Raw genomic sequence first — 17,300 nt, forward strand, 5'->3', positions numbered from 1 at the left:
CTATAATTCTTTAATGGTCAATTATAACACTATCAATCACAAAGAAGATTGTCGTAGGTCACAGGAAGATATCGATGGGTTGGTCAGATAGGCTGAGCAGTGGTAGATGATATTTAACACTGATAAGTGCAATATTATGCACTTTGGAAGAAGAAACAAGATGAGTGAGTATTTAATCTTCATCATAGAAAAGTGATAGAATAATTTGTGGGCATCATAATGTGAGCATTCTTGTGTGTGTGTTTCTAACATTCAAGCACATAGTGAAGTTAGAAGCCAGGGGATGCAAGGTCTTCTCACACCAGTATTGGTGTGGATCTGCTACGACACAATTCCAGCCTCAGACTCTTCACTCCTAACTGGAAACTTCACTACACCCTGTATTTCAGTGCATTGCTTGTTCAATTGCTCTTTTAATCCCCTAACCCAATACTCAGCTGGACTTTCTGTGAAGCAATCTCTGTGTTCCCAGTTGACTTTTATTGTCTAATTTAAAGTAACCTGTAATGGGGAAATTGGAAAATCTTTTATTGGCACCCTCTGGGGGCAATACCACTCAACAGATTGTCAGAGAAGAGTTAGCAAGAGCGGCATTGTGAACCAAGGGAACAATGGCAACACTTGGGAAAGAAAGCTGGAGAACTTGGGGCAAGTTGACAAATTTCATTCTTCCCCCATTGCAACAATTGGAGGTTATGTTCTCAGGTTAAGATATGGTTCCAAAGTGGTAAGTGACATGTGGGAGAGAGGAGGTTTTATGACTCCCCTGATACACTTGTACAAGATTTTATTTGGGGTTTAGTTCTACAGAGAGTGTGACGGCAAACTGAAAGTTGAATAAAATTAAAAGGAACAAACATTGCCAAATTGATCAGCAGAAATTTCCCTATTGACAGTATACCATACTGTCTGAGATTCAAAGAAAATTGATCTCCTTTGAAATTCAACAACAACTTGCATTCATACAATGCCTTTTAATGTAACATAGCACTCCAAAGTCATTTTGCAAATATGGTATGAAGCACAATTTGACACCAAGCCATGTACGAACACATTAGGATGGAAGGCCAAAGGCTATTCAGGGAGCAATGTTTTAAGGAGTCTCCTCAAGGAAAGGAAGATAATGACACAGAGAGGTTTATGGAGAGAATTCCAGTGCTTACAGCCTAGACAGCTGAAGGCAAGACTGTCAATGATGGAATGATTAAAATCACGAAATCAGTACGTGAAAGGCACTATATTTTTTGATTTGATTTATTATTGTCACATGTATTAGTGTACAGTGAAAAGTATTGTTTCTTGTGTGCTACAAAGACAAAGCATACCATTCATAGAGAAGGAAATGAGAGAGTGCAGAATGTAGTGTAACAGTCATAGCTAGGGTGCAGAGAAAGATCAACTTAGTGCACGATAGGTCCATTCAAATGCCTGACAGGCACAGGAAAGAAGCTGTTCTTGAGTCGGTTGGTATGTGACCTCAGACTTTTGTATTTTTTTCCCGATGGAAGAAGGTAGAAGAGAGAACGTCCGCGGTGCGTGGGGTCCTTAATTATGTTGGCTGCTTTGCTGAGGCAGTGGGAAGTGTAGACAGAATCAATGGAAGGGAGGCTGGTTTGCATGATGGATTGGGCTACGTTCATGACCTTTTATAGTTTCCTGTGGTCTTGGGCAGGGGGTAGGGTGTTAGCGTGGATAGGGGATCAAATAGGAGGCAGAGAGTGGAGGTTAATGGGTGCTATTCGGATTGGCGGTTGGTGACTATTGGAGTGCCCCAGGGATCGGTGCTGGGGCCTCAGCTATTTACCATTTATATAGATGATCTGGAGGAGGGAACCGAGTGTATGGTGTCAAAATTTGCTGATGACACCAAGATTGGTGGAACAGCAAATTGTGCGGAGGGTGTGGAAAGTCTGCAGAAGGATCTAGATAGGCTGGGCGAATGGGCCAGGAACTGGCAAATGGAATTTAATGTTGGCAAGTGTGAAGTTGTCCACTTTGGTAGGAATAATGGTAGGAAGGACTATTACTTACATGGTGAAAAACTGCAGCAGCCAACAGTGCAGAGGGACCTCAGGGTCCTTGTGCATGAGTCACAAAAACCCAGCCTGCAGGTGCAGCAGGTGATCAGGAAGGCAAATGGGATGCAGGCCTTCATAGCGAGGGGGATTGAATATAAAAGTAGGGAGGTCTTGCTGCAGCTGTATAGGGCACTGGTGAGGCCGCAGCTGGAGTACTGTGTGCAGTTTTGGTCGCCGCACTTACGCAAGGATATTTTGGCCTTGGAGGGAGTGCAGAGGAGGTTTACTAGGCTGATACCAGAGTTGAGGGGGTTGAACTATGAGGAGAGGCTGAATAAACTAGACTTGTACTCGTTAAAGTTTAGAAGAATGAGGGGAGATCTCATTGAGACATATAAGATGATGAATGGGATGGATAGGAAAGAGATGGAGAGGCTCTTCCCACTCAGGAAGGACAGTAGGACTAGGGGGCACAGCCTCAAGATAAGGGAGGGGGCAGTTTAGAACGGAGTTGAGGAGGAACTTCTTCACTCAAAGGGTGGTGAATCTCTGGAATTCTCTGCCTGTTGAAGTGGTGGAGGCTGCCTCACTAAATATATTTAAGACACGGGTAGATAGGTTTTTGATAGGCAAGGGGATTAAGGGTTATGGGGAGAAGGCGGGATAGTGGAACTGAGCCACGACAAATCAGCCATGATCTTATTGAATGGCAGGGCAGGCTCGAGGGGCAAGATGGCCTACTCCTGCTCCTATTTCTTATGTTCTTATGTTCTTATGGGCAGAGCAGGAGCCATACCAAGCTGTGATACAACCAAAAAGAATGCATTCTGTGGTGCATCTGTAAAAGTTGCAAAAAATCTGTAAAATTATAAATGTAAATTTAACGTAAATAATGTAAAATGTAAATACAAAATACAAATACAAGTTGAAAAATCTGTAAAATATAAATATTAGCAGTCACAATTAAATCTTGCTATTTTTGTGGTACTACTGACCAACTCCAAACCCTTGTGTTAACTAGCAGGAGAATGTCAGAGAAATGAACTGAGTGTCCAATCATAAGTATTGCTGGCACTAACTCTCAGGCTGCAGGTTTGCTCTGCTTCAATAGTAACTGGGTTATGAAGCTGGACATTTCTCAGAATCATTTTCTTCTGTCTTCATCATTTGTTTTGAGATTTAAAACAGAGTTTGGAATCATTAGGTGTTTTAATTGAGAAACTGTTACTCTTGGCAGCAGCATTGGTAACCAGGGAAAGACAGATTTTAAAAAATTGTTAAATCAACCCAGAGAGAGTGGTGAGAATACTTTTTCCACAATGTAAGGGTTGTGATCTGGAATGTGCTGCCTCAAAGGAAGATGGAAACAGATTCAATAGTAAATTTGAAAAAACGAATCGCATATAAGAACATAAGAACATAAGAAATAGGAGCAGGAGTAGGCCATCTAGCCCTTCGAGCCTGCCCCGCCATTCAATAAGATCATGGCTGATCTGTCGTGGCTCAGTTCCACATCCCCGCCCTCTCCCCATAACCCTTAATCCCCTCGCTTATCAAAAACCCATCAACCCCCGTCTTAAAAATATTTAGCGAGGCAGCCTCCACCACCTCAACGGGCAGAGAATTCCAGAGATTCACCACCCTTTGAGTGAAGAAGTTCCTCCTCAACTCTGTTCTAAAACGCCCCCCCCTTTATCTTGAGTCTGTGCCCTCTAGTCCTACTGTCCTTTCTGAGCGGGAAGAGTCTCTCCACCTCTATCCTATCCATCCCATTCATCATCTTATACGTCTCAATGAGATCTCCCCTCATTCTTCTAAACTCTAACGAGTACAAGCCTAGTTTATTCAGCCTCTCCTCATAGTTCAACCCCCTCAACTCCGGTATCAGGCTAGTAAACCTCCTCTGCACTCCCTCCAAGGCCAAAATATCCTTGCGTAAGTACGGCGACCAAAACTGCACACAGTACTCCAGCTGCGGCCTCACCAATGCCCTATACAGCTGCAGCAAGACCTCCCTACTTTTATATTCAATCCCCCTCGCTATGAAGGCCAGCATCCCATTCGCCTTCCTGACCACCTGCTGCACCTGCAGGCTGGGTTTTTGCGACTCATGCACAAGGACCCCGAGGTCCCTCTGCACCGTCGCCTGCTGCAGTTTTTCGCCACGTATGTAATAATCCTTCCTACCATTATTCCTACCAAAGTGGACCACCTCGCACTTGCCAACATTAAATTCCATTTGCCATTTCCTGGCCTATTCGCCCAGTCTATCTAGATCCTTCTGCAGACTCTCCACACCCTCCGCGCAATTTGCCGTTCCACCAATCTTGGTGTCATCAGCAAATTTCGACACCATACACTCGGTTCCCTCCTCCAGATCATCTATATAAATGGTAAATAGCTGAGGCCCCAGCACCGACCCCTGGGGCACTCCACTAGTCACCAACCGCCAGTCCGAATAGCACCCATTAACCCCCACTCTCTGCCTCCTATTTGACAACCAATCCTCTATCCACGCTAACACCCTACCCCCAACTCCATGCCCCCTTACCTTCTGCAATAATCTCTTGTGAGGTACCTTGAAAATCAAGAAAGACCACATCCACCAGCTCTACTCTATCCACCGCCCTAGACACATCCTCATAGAACTCCAATAAATTTGTCAGACACGACTTCCCCTTAACAAAACCGTGCCATGTCTGCTCTATCAAACAATTCCCCACAAGATGCCTCGCTATTTCCTCCTTGATGACGGATTGTAACATTTTACCTACAACAGACGTTAAACTAACCGGCCTATAATTCCCTGCCTTTTGCCTGGCACCCTTCTTCAACAATGGCGTAACATTAGCCGCTTTCCAATCTTCCGGCACTTCCCCGGAATCCAGCGACGCCTGGAAAATAACCGCCAAGGCATCCACTATCACCTCCGCCATTTCTTTCAGAACCCTCGGATGCATTCCATCCGGTCCTGGGGACTTGTCCACAATCAGTCCCTCCAGTCTGTCGAGCACCGCTTCTGTAGTAACAATAATGTCATTGAGACCCTCCAGTCCTACCACCTTTCCATCTTTTGTGTACAGCAGTCACTGTATCTTTGCAACTTAATAAATATTTTAATATTTTCAAAGTTATGGGTAGTGTAAATTGATGCTGTTCTATCTAAAATGACGAGGTTTGTTTCAAGAGCCTTCTCAAAGCCCCACAGGCAGCTCGAGTCAGCGACGGCTCATCATAGCCATTCAGGTGGGGCCAGTTTTGAGGGTGCAGCCACTTTTGACTTCTGCCAGGAATATTTATTAAGGTCATGCAATGTGTCCAAAAAGCTCAAGGTGTATTATATACAAATCTGTATTGGAAATTCCACTGCCTTTTATGACAATTTTGGCCAATTTGAGGAAATAATGTTTTTTCAATAATGCAACTGAGTGGAGAATTCATGCAGTAGAACTGAAAATTAAACATTTGCAGGACTAAGGAGGAAAGAGCTGGGTAGTTGGGATTAATTGGCTAGTTCATTCCCGGAGCCGACACGGGCACAAGAAGCTAAAATAGCATCTTTAACAGAATGTACGCCCAGATTTTAACCAGAAAATTAATTGGACTGCCACCTAAATATAGTGGCTATTGGAGAAAGTATTGTATACTGGGAATTATGTTGTGAGTAACTCACTTCCTCATTCCCCAAACACCATCTACAAGACACAAATCAGGATATTCCCTGCTTGCCTTGTTCAGTGTAGCTCCAAAAGTATTCTTGAAGTTTGACACAATCCAGGACAAAGCAGGCTGCTCGATCCACTACCTGAAATGTTTACTCTCCCCACCACTGTCTCACAGTGGCAGCAGTGTGTACCATCTGCAAGATGCACTGTAGTAAGGGTCCTTTGACAGAACCTTCCAAACGCACCACTGCTACAACCAAGCTCTAAAAATATTGGACGAAGAAGATTTTCACAGTAACTTCATTGCAGTGTGAATGTAAGCCAAGTTGTGACTAATAAATAAACTTTACTTTAATCTATACGAACAAAGACAGCAGACGTACGGGAACACCATCAGCTATACATTTCCCTCCAAGTCACACAGAGTCCTGATTTTGAACCATTTCATTTTTCCTTCATGACTGTTGAGTCAAAAACATGGGACTCCTTTTCTAACAGCACTGTAGATGTACCTACATCACATGAACTACAATCGTTCAAATTGATCAGTGTCACCTTCTCAAGAGCAATTAGGGAATGAATGTTAGCCAGACCAGTGATGCGCACATCCCATTAATGAATAAAATGTGGCTAGTTTCCATTGAAAAGATGGTTCTAATCATGAGGCGTTTCTTGTTTCCTCAGATATTTCTATTAGTCTATTGTCGCTGGTGGTTACTGCCTGCGGCCTGGCACTTTTTGGAGTCTCACTGTTCGTCTCCTGGAAGTTGTGTTGGATCCCGTGGCGGGAACGCAGTGAATCGTCCAACAACAAGGAGAGCCAACAAGAGCAGCAACACTACACAGATAACGAAACTGATGGGCACGAGTGCAGCGAGGAGTACATGACCGAACCTGCCTCCTACCCAGAGTCAGCGATGAAGATCAGCCACACTTCCCCCGACATTCCCGTGGATGTCCAATCCAAGAACAAGGAGAACTGCGCCCATAACGTGCGGATGCAACGGCAAGTCACGGAACCCACATCATCCTCCAGGTCAGTGGCTTATGTGGTGCGTGGGAGATACTCACAAGTTAAGGCAGCCCCGCTGGCTGGATTCCCAGATTGTTGAAGCCAGAGATCTGACAAGAGGTCCAATAACTTGTTAATCAGAGACCAGGGTTCCAATTGGTATTGCCAGTTGCTCCAAGATTTTCCTGGAGCTTCCAGGAATTAATTGACCTTCTGGACACTTGCAAGAATTCTAGAGGTTGGGGGGTTTGAGAGGGGTACAGATTATAGAAAGCAATTAGACATTGAATTTTTGAAATAGTTTCTTTGACTTTTTTTCTGAGCTTTAAAAATATTGGGTATGTTGGTGGGTAGAAAATAGAATCTTGTCCAATCCAACGTCAATGAAGCAATCAAGAAAGGATTTGTCACTTCCTGATGCCTTTTGTGAAGGTGGTCATTTGGGGTCGAGGGGGTGGTTTAGAGGCCGGGGGTGGGGGTGGGTGCAGTTAAAAGCAAAAAATGAGGTAATCTCTAAGTTAATTGAAAAGAGGTTCCCACGATCCCGCCCAAGGCCAACACAGAATGCCGTTCTCTGGGCCTCACCCGCCCTCGGAATCGGGCGGGCATGCTGGTAAAATTCCAGCCAACAACTTCATCTAAAAACTTGTCTTAATTTCTGCCTATGTCCTAACTCGCACAAAGTCCTGTTCACCCATCGCACTAGTGCTCTATTGGATCTCCATTAAGCAATGCCTTAATTTTAAAATCCTCACTATTTTTCTCAAGTCCATCCTTGCTCTTGCCCCTTCCCTCTCACTCTAACCTCCTCCAGCACCACAAACCTTCAAGGTATCTGCATTCCTCTCATGATTATCTCTGAGCTTTCTCGATTTGCTTTTCTCTACCATTGCCTTCCTCTCCTCTCTTTGAGATCCATGTTAACTTACCTTTTATCTCTGCCTCAACATCCCCGTATCTGGCTCAGAGTCAAAATTTGAGTGGATTGGCCATGTAAAATTGCCCTTTAGTGCCTCACGATGTGTCAGTTAGGGGGATTAGCGGGGTAAAACGTGGGGTTATAGGAATAGGGCCTGGATGGGATGCTGTTTCAAAAGCTCAGTGCAGACCCAACGGGCCAAATGGCCTCTTTCTGCACTGTAGGAATTCAATGATTATCTAATGTTCACTGATGTGAAGTTCTTGTGGGTGTTTGGTAATGTTGAAGGTGCTATATAAAAACAAGTTGCTGTTATTCAATGGCAGTGATGCAGTAGATTCCTCTCAAGGCTAACTCGGAATGAATAACAAATGCTGGCTTCACCAGCAAAGCTCGCATTCCGTGAATACATGAAAAAGAGGTTTTAACTCAGAGCACAGAGCAGTTGGCAGAGACATGGAAAGGCAGTCAGGAGAAACTGGCGAAACGAAGAGAGTTGCAATTGTATTGGCCGGGGGAAATTGAATGTCAAAAAGAGATCACCAATCTCAAAAGTACCCTGGGGGGTCGTGTGGTTTCATCAGGTGTTCTGTTCTTTGGAACAGAAGTTCATTTGAGAGCCAAATCTTTCTGCCTTGAAGAATGTTAAAAGATTACAAGGTGACATTCTCCCATCACCCTGGGTGACAGTCTAGTCCCCACCAATGTGGTTGACTCTTGACTGACTTGTGGAGTGGCGTAGCTCTTTCAAAGAACTGGCATGGGCACTACGGACCAAAATGTTCATCAGTGCTGTAAGGTTCCACCCAATATACTTTGGTAGGGCAGCATGGTGGCACAATGGTTAGCAAAGCTGCTTCACAGCATCAGGGACCCGGGTTTGATTCTTGGCTTGGGTCACTGTCTGTGTGGAGTTTGCACACTCTTCCCGTGTCTGCGTGGGTTTCCTCCAGGTGCGCCAGTTGCCTCCCACATTCTGAAAGACATGCTGGTTAAGTGCATTGGCCCGAGCAGGTGTGGGACTGTGGCGACTCAGAGATTGTTCACAGTAACTTCATTGCAGAATTAATGTCAGCCAACTTGTGACTAATAAATAAACTTTAAACTTTAAAACAATAGACTCAATGAAGGAAAGATCCCTTGTCTAGAATGGAAATAATGGCCTTTTTATAGGTTGGAAATGCCTAATTTGCAAAAGACACACTTGCCCCCACTAAGAGTGGATTCCTAATTCTAAATGGAGCATAAAATTCAGAATTCCACCAACACATTCTTTTTGTTTGGTGGTGGGGTTTCACGAGCCTGTTTAAAACATGCAAAATTTCGGAGTTTGTGGAGAAATTGGCAAAATAAAAATGATTACATGGTCATAAGAGCAAATATTTGCCAATCAGTGTTTTCTTAAATAGCTGTGAGGTTGATGGGCTGAATGGCCTCTTTCTGTACCATTAAGACTCGATGCCTATGAACATTACATGTTTTGCAGCCTTTTACTAAATAATAATGGCTTTTGTTGCAGGCACAATTCTATTAGAAGGCAGTTAAATCTTTCCAACCCGGACTTTGACATCCAACAGTACCAAAGGCAAGAAAAGCCCATGGACATTGGACGGATTAAACCCGAGTTGTACAAACAGAGGTCGGTGGACACTGATGACGGAAGGAGGAACAACCGCACCTGTGGCAAACTTAACTTTGTGCTGAAGTACGACTGCGACTTGGAGCAGCTGATTGTCAAAATCCACAAGGCGGTCAACCTGCCGGCCAAGGACTTTTCGGGAACATCTGACCCGTACGTGAAGATATACTTGCTGCCAGACCGTAAAACCAAACACCAGACTAAAGTCCACCGCAAAACCCTCAACCCCATCTTCGACGAAGCCTTCCTCTTTTCTGTGCCCTACAACGAGCTGGCCAATCGGAAGCTTCACTTCAGCGTGTACGACTTTGACAGGTTTTCCCGCCACGACGTGATTGGCCAAGTGGCCGTTGACAATTTCCTCGACTTGTCTGAATTTCCCCGGGAGACAATGCTGTGGAAGGATATTCAACATGTCACTTCGGTAAGTGCGTCCTGCCTCCTAGGCTTGCGGGTGATAAACACCTACCGAACACACAAGTTATGCTTTTTTTAAAAAAATCACAAGGGTTTTACATTCATTCATTCATTCATTCAGGGGATGTGGGCATCAGCAGCAAGACTAATATTTACTGTCCATCGCTAATCCCCAAGTGCCTCTGAATTTTCATCTCTGTGCAAAGGCCTGTGCTATGAGTAAATGGTCATCTGAGGAAACCTATTCTTCCTCCACATTCTCGACTCCATTTTCCTCTGGCCTTTTTATAGGTTGGGAGTGCCTAGTGTGCAAAATACGTACCTGCCCCCACTGAGGGTGGGTTCCCAATTCTAAATAGAGTATAAAACTCAGAGTTCCTCCCACATGTGCTCTGGAATTCTACCGCCCTGCCTGCCGCAGGAATCGGAGTGGGCGAGTGGCGGACAACGGGAAGATCCATTGACCTCAGGCGGGATTTTCCAGCCTCAGGTCGAACGAAGCCATTAAATCCTGCCCAAAGCAGGGTTTCGTAAGCTCATTAAAAGTATACAATGTCTGGAAGTTTGTGCAGAAAATGGAAAGGTTGTTAAGGCATCAGGGACATTCTGAAAGGTAGGTGTTAGATATTTCCACATCTTCAAAAGTCAATAATTGGTGCTGTATTGTGATGCAGATGTGCTTTAATACAATGATTCATTCATCTGTCTTTTAAAGCTAATAGACACATTACAAATGGAATGAATACCGCAGTAAAGTGAAAAATGTTACAAAATGTTCTGTCAGCCCTGTGCTGTCATCTTTAGAACTGTGCTTTAAATAGAGAGACAGCTCTGGCTGATTAGAGAAACATCTTTCGACAGTTGAAAACAAAATCTAACCACTTGCTCTCGTCCATTGATTGAAGGACACCCAATTTTGAAATTGAAGTGCTCTTTCCATCTTAGTGACTAACTCTATTGTTTGCACAGCTGTGGCCATTATGAATGCTTTACTGAGCTTTATGTGCTCATAAGTAGATGTTTCATTCGTTGAGAATGAATAACAATTTTAAGAGGTTGTAATTACAGAATCAGCCTTTGATGCAGTTTAATGATTTGATGACACAATTTAACAGGATTACAAGTATTACAAAGTTTGCTTTCACATAGCAGAATGTATTTTTTTCTCAAGATCAATGTGTCTAATGAAGGTCATTATCAGATGGTGAGAGCATTACTTTATCACCAAATGAATATAAGATATTTTCCATTGATACTGCATGGAATCTTGACTGTGCATTGTTGTTACTGGGCGAATTGCTGTGAAGGATACATGGGACTCCATGGAGGGTGAGAGGAGTGATGGGGGTGGAGTGTGATGTTTAGGGATCTTTAAACAACGAGAAGCTATGCTATTCCTGCCAGGAATTGAGGCAAACTTTCTCACCAACCCACCTGTGCACCCGTACTCCCGCTACAATGGTCCATGGTTCTCAAGCTGCATCGCAAACCCAAATTCTATGGGAAGAAACAAAAATCCTGGGAAACGTTGCACATCGGTCGGGAATACAGTCTGTGAGCTGTTAAATGGCCTACTCCCAAGAGAAAATTCCAGCCCCTTAACTGAGCGATGTTCTGTAGATTTAGAGCCGGATTTTACCATTTTGATTCTGAGTGCTGAGTGGACTTAAAACTGGGAGTGTTTCAGATTCGACTTTTAGACCCGTTCTCCGACGCCTCCATATGCACTCTGCCTGGAAAAATATCAGTGATTCTGAATCGTGCTGCAGAAGCCTGTGGGTGAAGCTTATCATGTCTGAAACATGCGCAGTAAAAAAAATAGAAAAATGCTCCCCACCACATCACTCCCATGCCAGATAATGCTTTCCCCTAACCCCCACAGGTATTGCCCCACCCCCACAATATTACTGTCCCCCTTATCCCCACACGCCCCCCCATTTACCCAGACCGATTGCAGCCCCCCTGCCCCCCCTTCCTTCCTACCAATCACACACAGAGTGGCAGTGGACCCCCCTTCCCCCACCAGTCACATGCAGAATGGCAGCAGACCTCCCCTGCCCCTCTGCCCCTCCACCAGAGTGACATCTCACCCACCTCCTTCCCCCCCACCAGAGAGCCATCTGACCACCCGCACCCCCTCCCACCCACCCCCTCCAACAGATCTGAGTCAGAGAGCCACTGGAAACTCTGATCGTACCTCCTCAGAAGCTGGAGCGCCCAAATTGGACCTTTGCGGACCATGTTGGTTTCACACCAAATCTGGATGGGCAAGCGTGATGGTAAAGGGAGAAGTGCTGGTAAAGTTGGGCGCCCAGCCCATTAATTCAGTTTAAATGCATTTAAATTACCGTTGCACCCTTTTTGGGCAATTGCCACTATTTTCAACCATTAGTAAAGGGGGAACAGCTGCAGAGGCAGTCACGGATTGCATTACTCACCTTGTGCCCAACTTTACCAAGCTTTCACACCCAAAAACGGGCACAACTTGATGGTAAAATCAAGCCCTACCAGGATGGCAGATTTCCTTCCCTGAAAGACATTAGCGAACCAGATTTTTTTTTATAAGTAACAATCCTGCAGTTTCAAGATCACCATCACTGGCACAAGCTTTTCATTCCAGGTTCATTTCATAAACTGAATTTAAATTCCCCCAGGGGATGAGATTCGAACTTGGGAGTAGAACTTCTTCTGATGTTGACCCTGTTTGAAATCATGAAAGGTTTGGGTAGAGTGAATACCAAGTGAATGTTTCCTTTTACAAGGAGGAGCATAATTGGAGGCCATTGATATCAGATAGTCACCTACAAAGCCAGTGGGGAATTCAAAAGAAATGGGAAATAGAATCTGTATCATTCCCAATGGCAGGTCTGTTTGTGTGCACCAGTTCCTCACCCTTGATTTTCACTAATTTCCACGTGATTACAGTTAAAATTTAAAGTATTGACGGTGTACACGGCAAACAGTTAAAATTCCATGGCCGGGGGAGCTGGTTGGTGGTGTAACCCATTGTCAGCTGGTGAATGGGGGGGGCGAATCTATTAAAGAGCTTCTGCTCAAACAGGAAGGTTCTGGAACTTATCTAGAACTTCCCTGCCCAGCTCCATTCCTCTTAGCATAAGACCTCAAGGGAGGATTGGGAGAATTGCATCCTGATTTTATGTTGGTGCATTTTCGCCTTTTTGGCTCCCATTAGATTCTCTGAATTTCAATTAATTCAAAAGCATTTGAAAGGTTGTAAAATGTATTTACTTCAGCCAATCAAATAATAAATTGTAAATGAGGAATGATTAGCCAAAGGTCGTTTTGAGGACACCCCAAACCACGCCACGTCATTTTGGATACAGAATGAGCATGGGGAAGTTTTCTAGATTCAATTTGTCTTTGTATTTTTACTGAGGGTTTGTTGCAGTTTGGACCTCATGTGGTTTGCATTGGGAGAAGATAGCTAAAGTAGATGACAGTTGGGGTGACATGGGTGTTGCTTCAAATTTAAATTTCCTTGTAACTCTGTCATGTTACATTGCTTTCACTTTATTCATGTGTATATCATTACTATTTGTTGAGCCTAGCTTAGTCAGAGCACTAAATATAGTGACATACCCCGTTTCGACCTGTGCCACTATATCTTCATGCACCCCCTCCCAGTAAATGATACGGTATCACCTTATCCCTTTGTTTATGATCTTTTAATGCAGCCTCCCCTCGGTCTTCAATCTGCCTTACATTGTTTGTTTTCTTCATCCAGCTCCTTGACCCTCTGCATGCCATCATGAGCCCCCATCCTTCCTCCCTCCTTGCACAACCCACTTTCCACATTGTCCTCTTGACTTCGACGGACCATCCCCTTCCTCAGCCTCACATTGCTCTCCCCGCTAGTTGACCTTGTGACCTTTGTGGCGGTGGTTGCAGGAGACCTGCAACATGATGCTGCCCAGCTAGAGACTGCTGTGTGGCTCCAGGGGGAAGGAGAAGCCCTTCCCCGACCCCAGGTGCATCGGAATCAGTGACACAGGCAGGTCCATTGGTACTGTGTGGTCTGTATGGCCTGTCATACCTGTTCATCGCTGATCTTAGGCATCAATTTCACTTTCCTGCCTGTTCCCCATACTCCATGGTCCCCTGAGAGAACAAAGATCTGTCTATCCCAGCCTTAAAGGTATACAACCGCGGACAATCCAGAACCCCTTTGGCAGAGAATGCCAATAATTCACAACACTTTAATTTCACCTCATCTCCAAACTAACTTGTCCCCTTATCTGGAGACAGGGCGTCCACATTTTTGATTCACTGACCAGCAGAAACAATCTCTTAGTGTCTATTGTATTAAGCCCCTTCAGACTCTTGTATCAATGAGATTGCCTCTCATCCTTCTAAGCTCTGGAGAAAATAGACCCAGTTAGCTCAGTCTCTCATTGTAGAATATCCCCCCTCCACTTGGGGACCAATTCAGTGAACCTTTGCTGTACACCATGGGGCAGCATGGTGGCACGGTGATTAGCACTGCTGCCTCACAGCGCCAGGGACCAGGGTTCAATTCTGTCCTCGGGTCATTCTCTGTGTGAGTTTGTACCTTCTCCCCGTGTCCATGTGGGTTTCCTCTGGATGCTCCAGTTTCCTCCCATAGCCCAAATATGTGCGGGTTCGGTTGATTGGCCAAGCTAAATTGACCCTAGTGTCAGGGGGATTAGCAGGGTAAATATGTGGGGTTACGAGAATAGGGCTTGGGTGGGATTGTGGTCAGTGCAGACTTGATGGGCTAAATGGCCTCCTTCGGCATTGCAGGGATTCTATGATTCTATCTCCAGTGTGAGTATATATGGAGACCAAGATTGTGTACAGTACTGTGGATTTCTGAGTCAGAAAATGGAATGAGTCTCTATTGCAGACAATACCAATCACACTAGCCTGCCAGTAGCCCGTGTTTTAATAGGAAGGAAAGCGGAGTGGATTCAAATCCACTCACAAAATAAAAACAAATGCTTGCAATCTGAAATCAAAGCAGAAAATGCTGAGAAAACTCATCAAGTCTGGCAGCATCTATGGAGAGAGTTAATGCTTTGGGCCCACGTGACTTTTCATCAGAGACTCATCAGCTTCAGCTCTAAAGAAGAGTCACACGGACTCAAAATGTTGGACAGGACTTTTTGGCGCTTGCCACTGGCAGGATCTTCCAGACCCGTCACAGCCAAGCTCTGCCATGTGTTCCTTGGCATTAGTGACAGGCAAGCCATGCAAAATGCCTTAGACTTTGGCAGGGCTGGGTTATCCTGCCAGCTGCAATGGTGAACCACCTCCACTGTGGGAAAACCCAAGGGAGGGGTGGGCGGGGTGGATATAAGGTAATATTGATTTATTGGTCACAAGTAGGTTTACATTAACACTGCGATGAAGTTACTGTGAAAATCCCCTAGTCACCACACTCTGGCTCCTGTTCGGGTGCACTGAGGGAGAATTTAGCATGGCCAATCCACTTAACGTGCACATCTTTTTGACTGTGGGAGGAAACCAGAGCACCTGGAGGAAACTCTCACAGACACGGGGAAAACATGCAAACTCCATACAGACAGTGACCCAAGCTGGGAATCGAACTGGGTCTCTGGCGCTGTGAGGCAGCAGTGCTATGGTGGTTGGGGGCTGGGAGTGGGGGAGGTGTTGAGAAATTTCAGCCTTTAACCCTGTTCCTTTCTCCATGCAAGCTGTCAGGACTGCTGAGTTTTTCTAGCCTTCTCTGCTATTGTTTCACACCTATTCGTGTTATATTCATTAAAAGGATTGATTGCCAAGAATATAGAAACCAAGACCAATTCCGCTGCTTAAACAGATGAAGAAAGGGCTGTTTCTGAATGGTTTTACTTTTGGCAATTACCATATCTCCTGGTTTGTCTTTATTTTGTTTTTGAAGATGCCATTCCCACAAACTGCACTCTGAAATGGCCCATAAAAAGAAATCTACAAGATTATGAGAGGCATGGACAGAGTGGGTCGTCAGAAACTTTTTCCCCGAGTCGAAGGGTCAATTTTTTTAAGGGGCATAGGTTTAAGGTGCGAGGGGCAAGGTTTAAAGGAGATGTACAAGGCAAGTTTTTTACACAGAGGGTGGTGGGTGCCTGGAACTCGCTGCCAGGGAAAGTAATGGAAGCAGATACGATCGTGAGTTTTAAGGGGCGTCTTGACAAATACATGAATAGGATGGGAATAGAGGGATATGGTTCCCAGAAGGGTAGAGGATTTTAGTTCAGTTGGGTAGCATGGTCAGTGCAGGATTGGAGGGCAGAAGGGCCTGTTCCTGTGCTGTAAGTTTCTTTGTTCTTTATTCTAAAACTTTACACGCCAGTAGCTTAAGAATAAAAACCCCTGCCACTTTTCTCAATTGGCAGCACAGTAACTGTCAACCTCAGCGGGAGTGACCATAACCCAGGAATGGGTTAAAGTAGAGAATCTACCCAGTGTGCCCATTCTGGTGGCTGAAGCTCACCGTTATCAGACACTCACACTACATTCTTTCCAGAGAAGTGTGAGCTTGTTTAAAAATAAACCCCACTTAAAAATAGCACCTTCAGCTTTCGCCTGTTAACTTCATGTCGGATGTTCAAGCCTTGCAGATGTCAGTACTGAAATATGTGAAACTGGCACTTGGATCCCACCAGTACAGGCCTGACCCATTTTGCAGACTCTTACTTACATCCCCTGGTTATAAACAACTCAATTACTGGCTCTCATCCACTGTCTGTGAGAAGATTCTGCAGCGTGTGTGCGAGGTGGCTATTGCAGAAGGTTGCTGCCTTAAAAAAATACAATAAAATTACAAAAAACTTTCAATCAATGGGCTGTCGTGGAAATGATGCATTTCCTGTAAACTGCCCAAGCATTCTGATTTTATATACTGAGTGTATGGACTATGAGAAAAGCCCATCAGCCACTTCTACACTTACAAATGAAAGCAGTTTCCATTTTGAGATGTGCATTAAAGAGTGCCATTTTATTTGTGGTTTGGGTGGGCCATTCTGTCGCTTCTTGAGCTGAAGGTGGTGGGTTCAAACTCTGCGCTGGAGCCTGAACATGTACATTAGTCTGACTCCGCAATCACAGGGGTGAGAGCGTTGTCAGAGATGCTGGCCTTGGCAGAGATATTTAAGTCAATGCTATTGCCCGTCGTAGTGGTTCAGTAGACGATGAAAATCCTCTCAGAGGAATTTGGCACTATCCTATATAACAACAATGGCAACCTCATTTTCAAAGTAGTTCATTGATTGTGGCGTTGACCACTGAAACTGAAATATCTCCTCAGAGGCCGGTGTCTCTTCACCAGATTCTGTTTATTTATAATTCCACTTCTAGAGTGCTTCAGATACAAAGTCAGAATCAGGAGTGCCAGTAGAACTGACACTTCCGTATTTACATGCAAGTGAGGCTCCCTGATTGGGCAGGCAACCTCAATCAGAGAGCTCATACTCCAAGAGGACAACCTCATCTGCCTCGTTGAGGTCATTGCTGAAACCAGCAGTATTTAGCTCAAGCTCAGCAGCTCTAACCCTGCCAATGTTAGATGGTATTCTTCAGGCTGACACTCCCAATAGTCATGAGGGAATGCTGCACTGTCAGAGGTGCCGTCTTTCAGATGCAACTTTAA

At 44.8% G+C, this 17,300-nt stretch overlaps 1 protein-coding gene across 1 annotated transcript in view; it reads left to right on the forward strand.

The window, feature by feature from the left end:
* syt9b (synaptotagmin IXb) overlaps positions 1 to 17,300 on the forward strand; it is a 124,903-nt gene that overhangs the window by 35,363 nt on the left and 72,240 nt on the right. Inside the window, exons 2-3 of the mRNA XM_080191562.1 lie at positions 6,368 to 6,719; positions 9,134 to 9,677. Coding sequence (XP_080047688.1) covers positions 6,368 to 6,719; positions 9,134 to 9,677 — 896 coding nt within the window. The remainder of the gene's footprint in view (positions 1 to 6,367; positions 6,720 to 9,133; positions 9,678 to 17,300) is intronic.

The sequence above is a fragment of the Carcharhinus amblyrhynchos genome, chromosome 6 (assembly GCF_965287045.1).
Source record: "Carcharhinus amblyrhynchos chromosome 6, sCarAmb.v2.hapA, whole genome shotgun sequence".
NCBI lineage: Eukaryota > Metazoa > Chordata > Chondrichthyes > Carcharhiniformes > Carcharhinidae > Carcharhinus > Carcharhinus amblyrhynchos.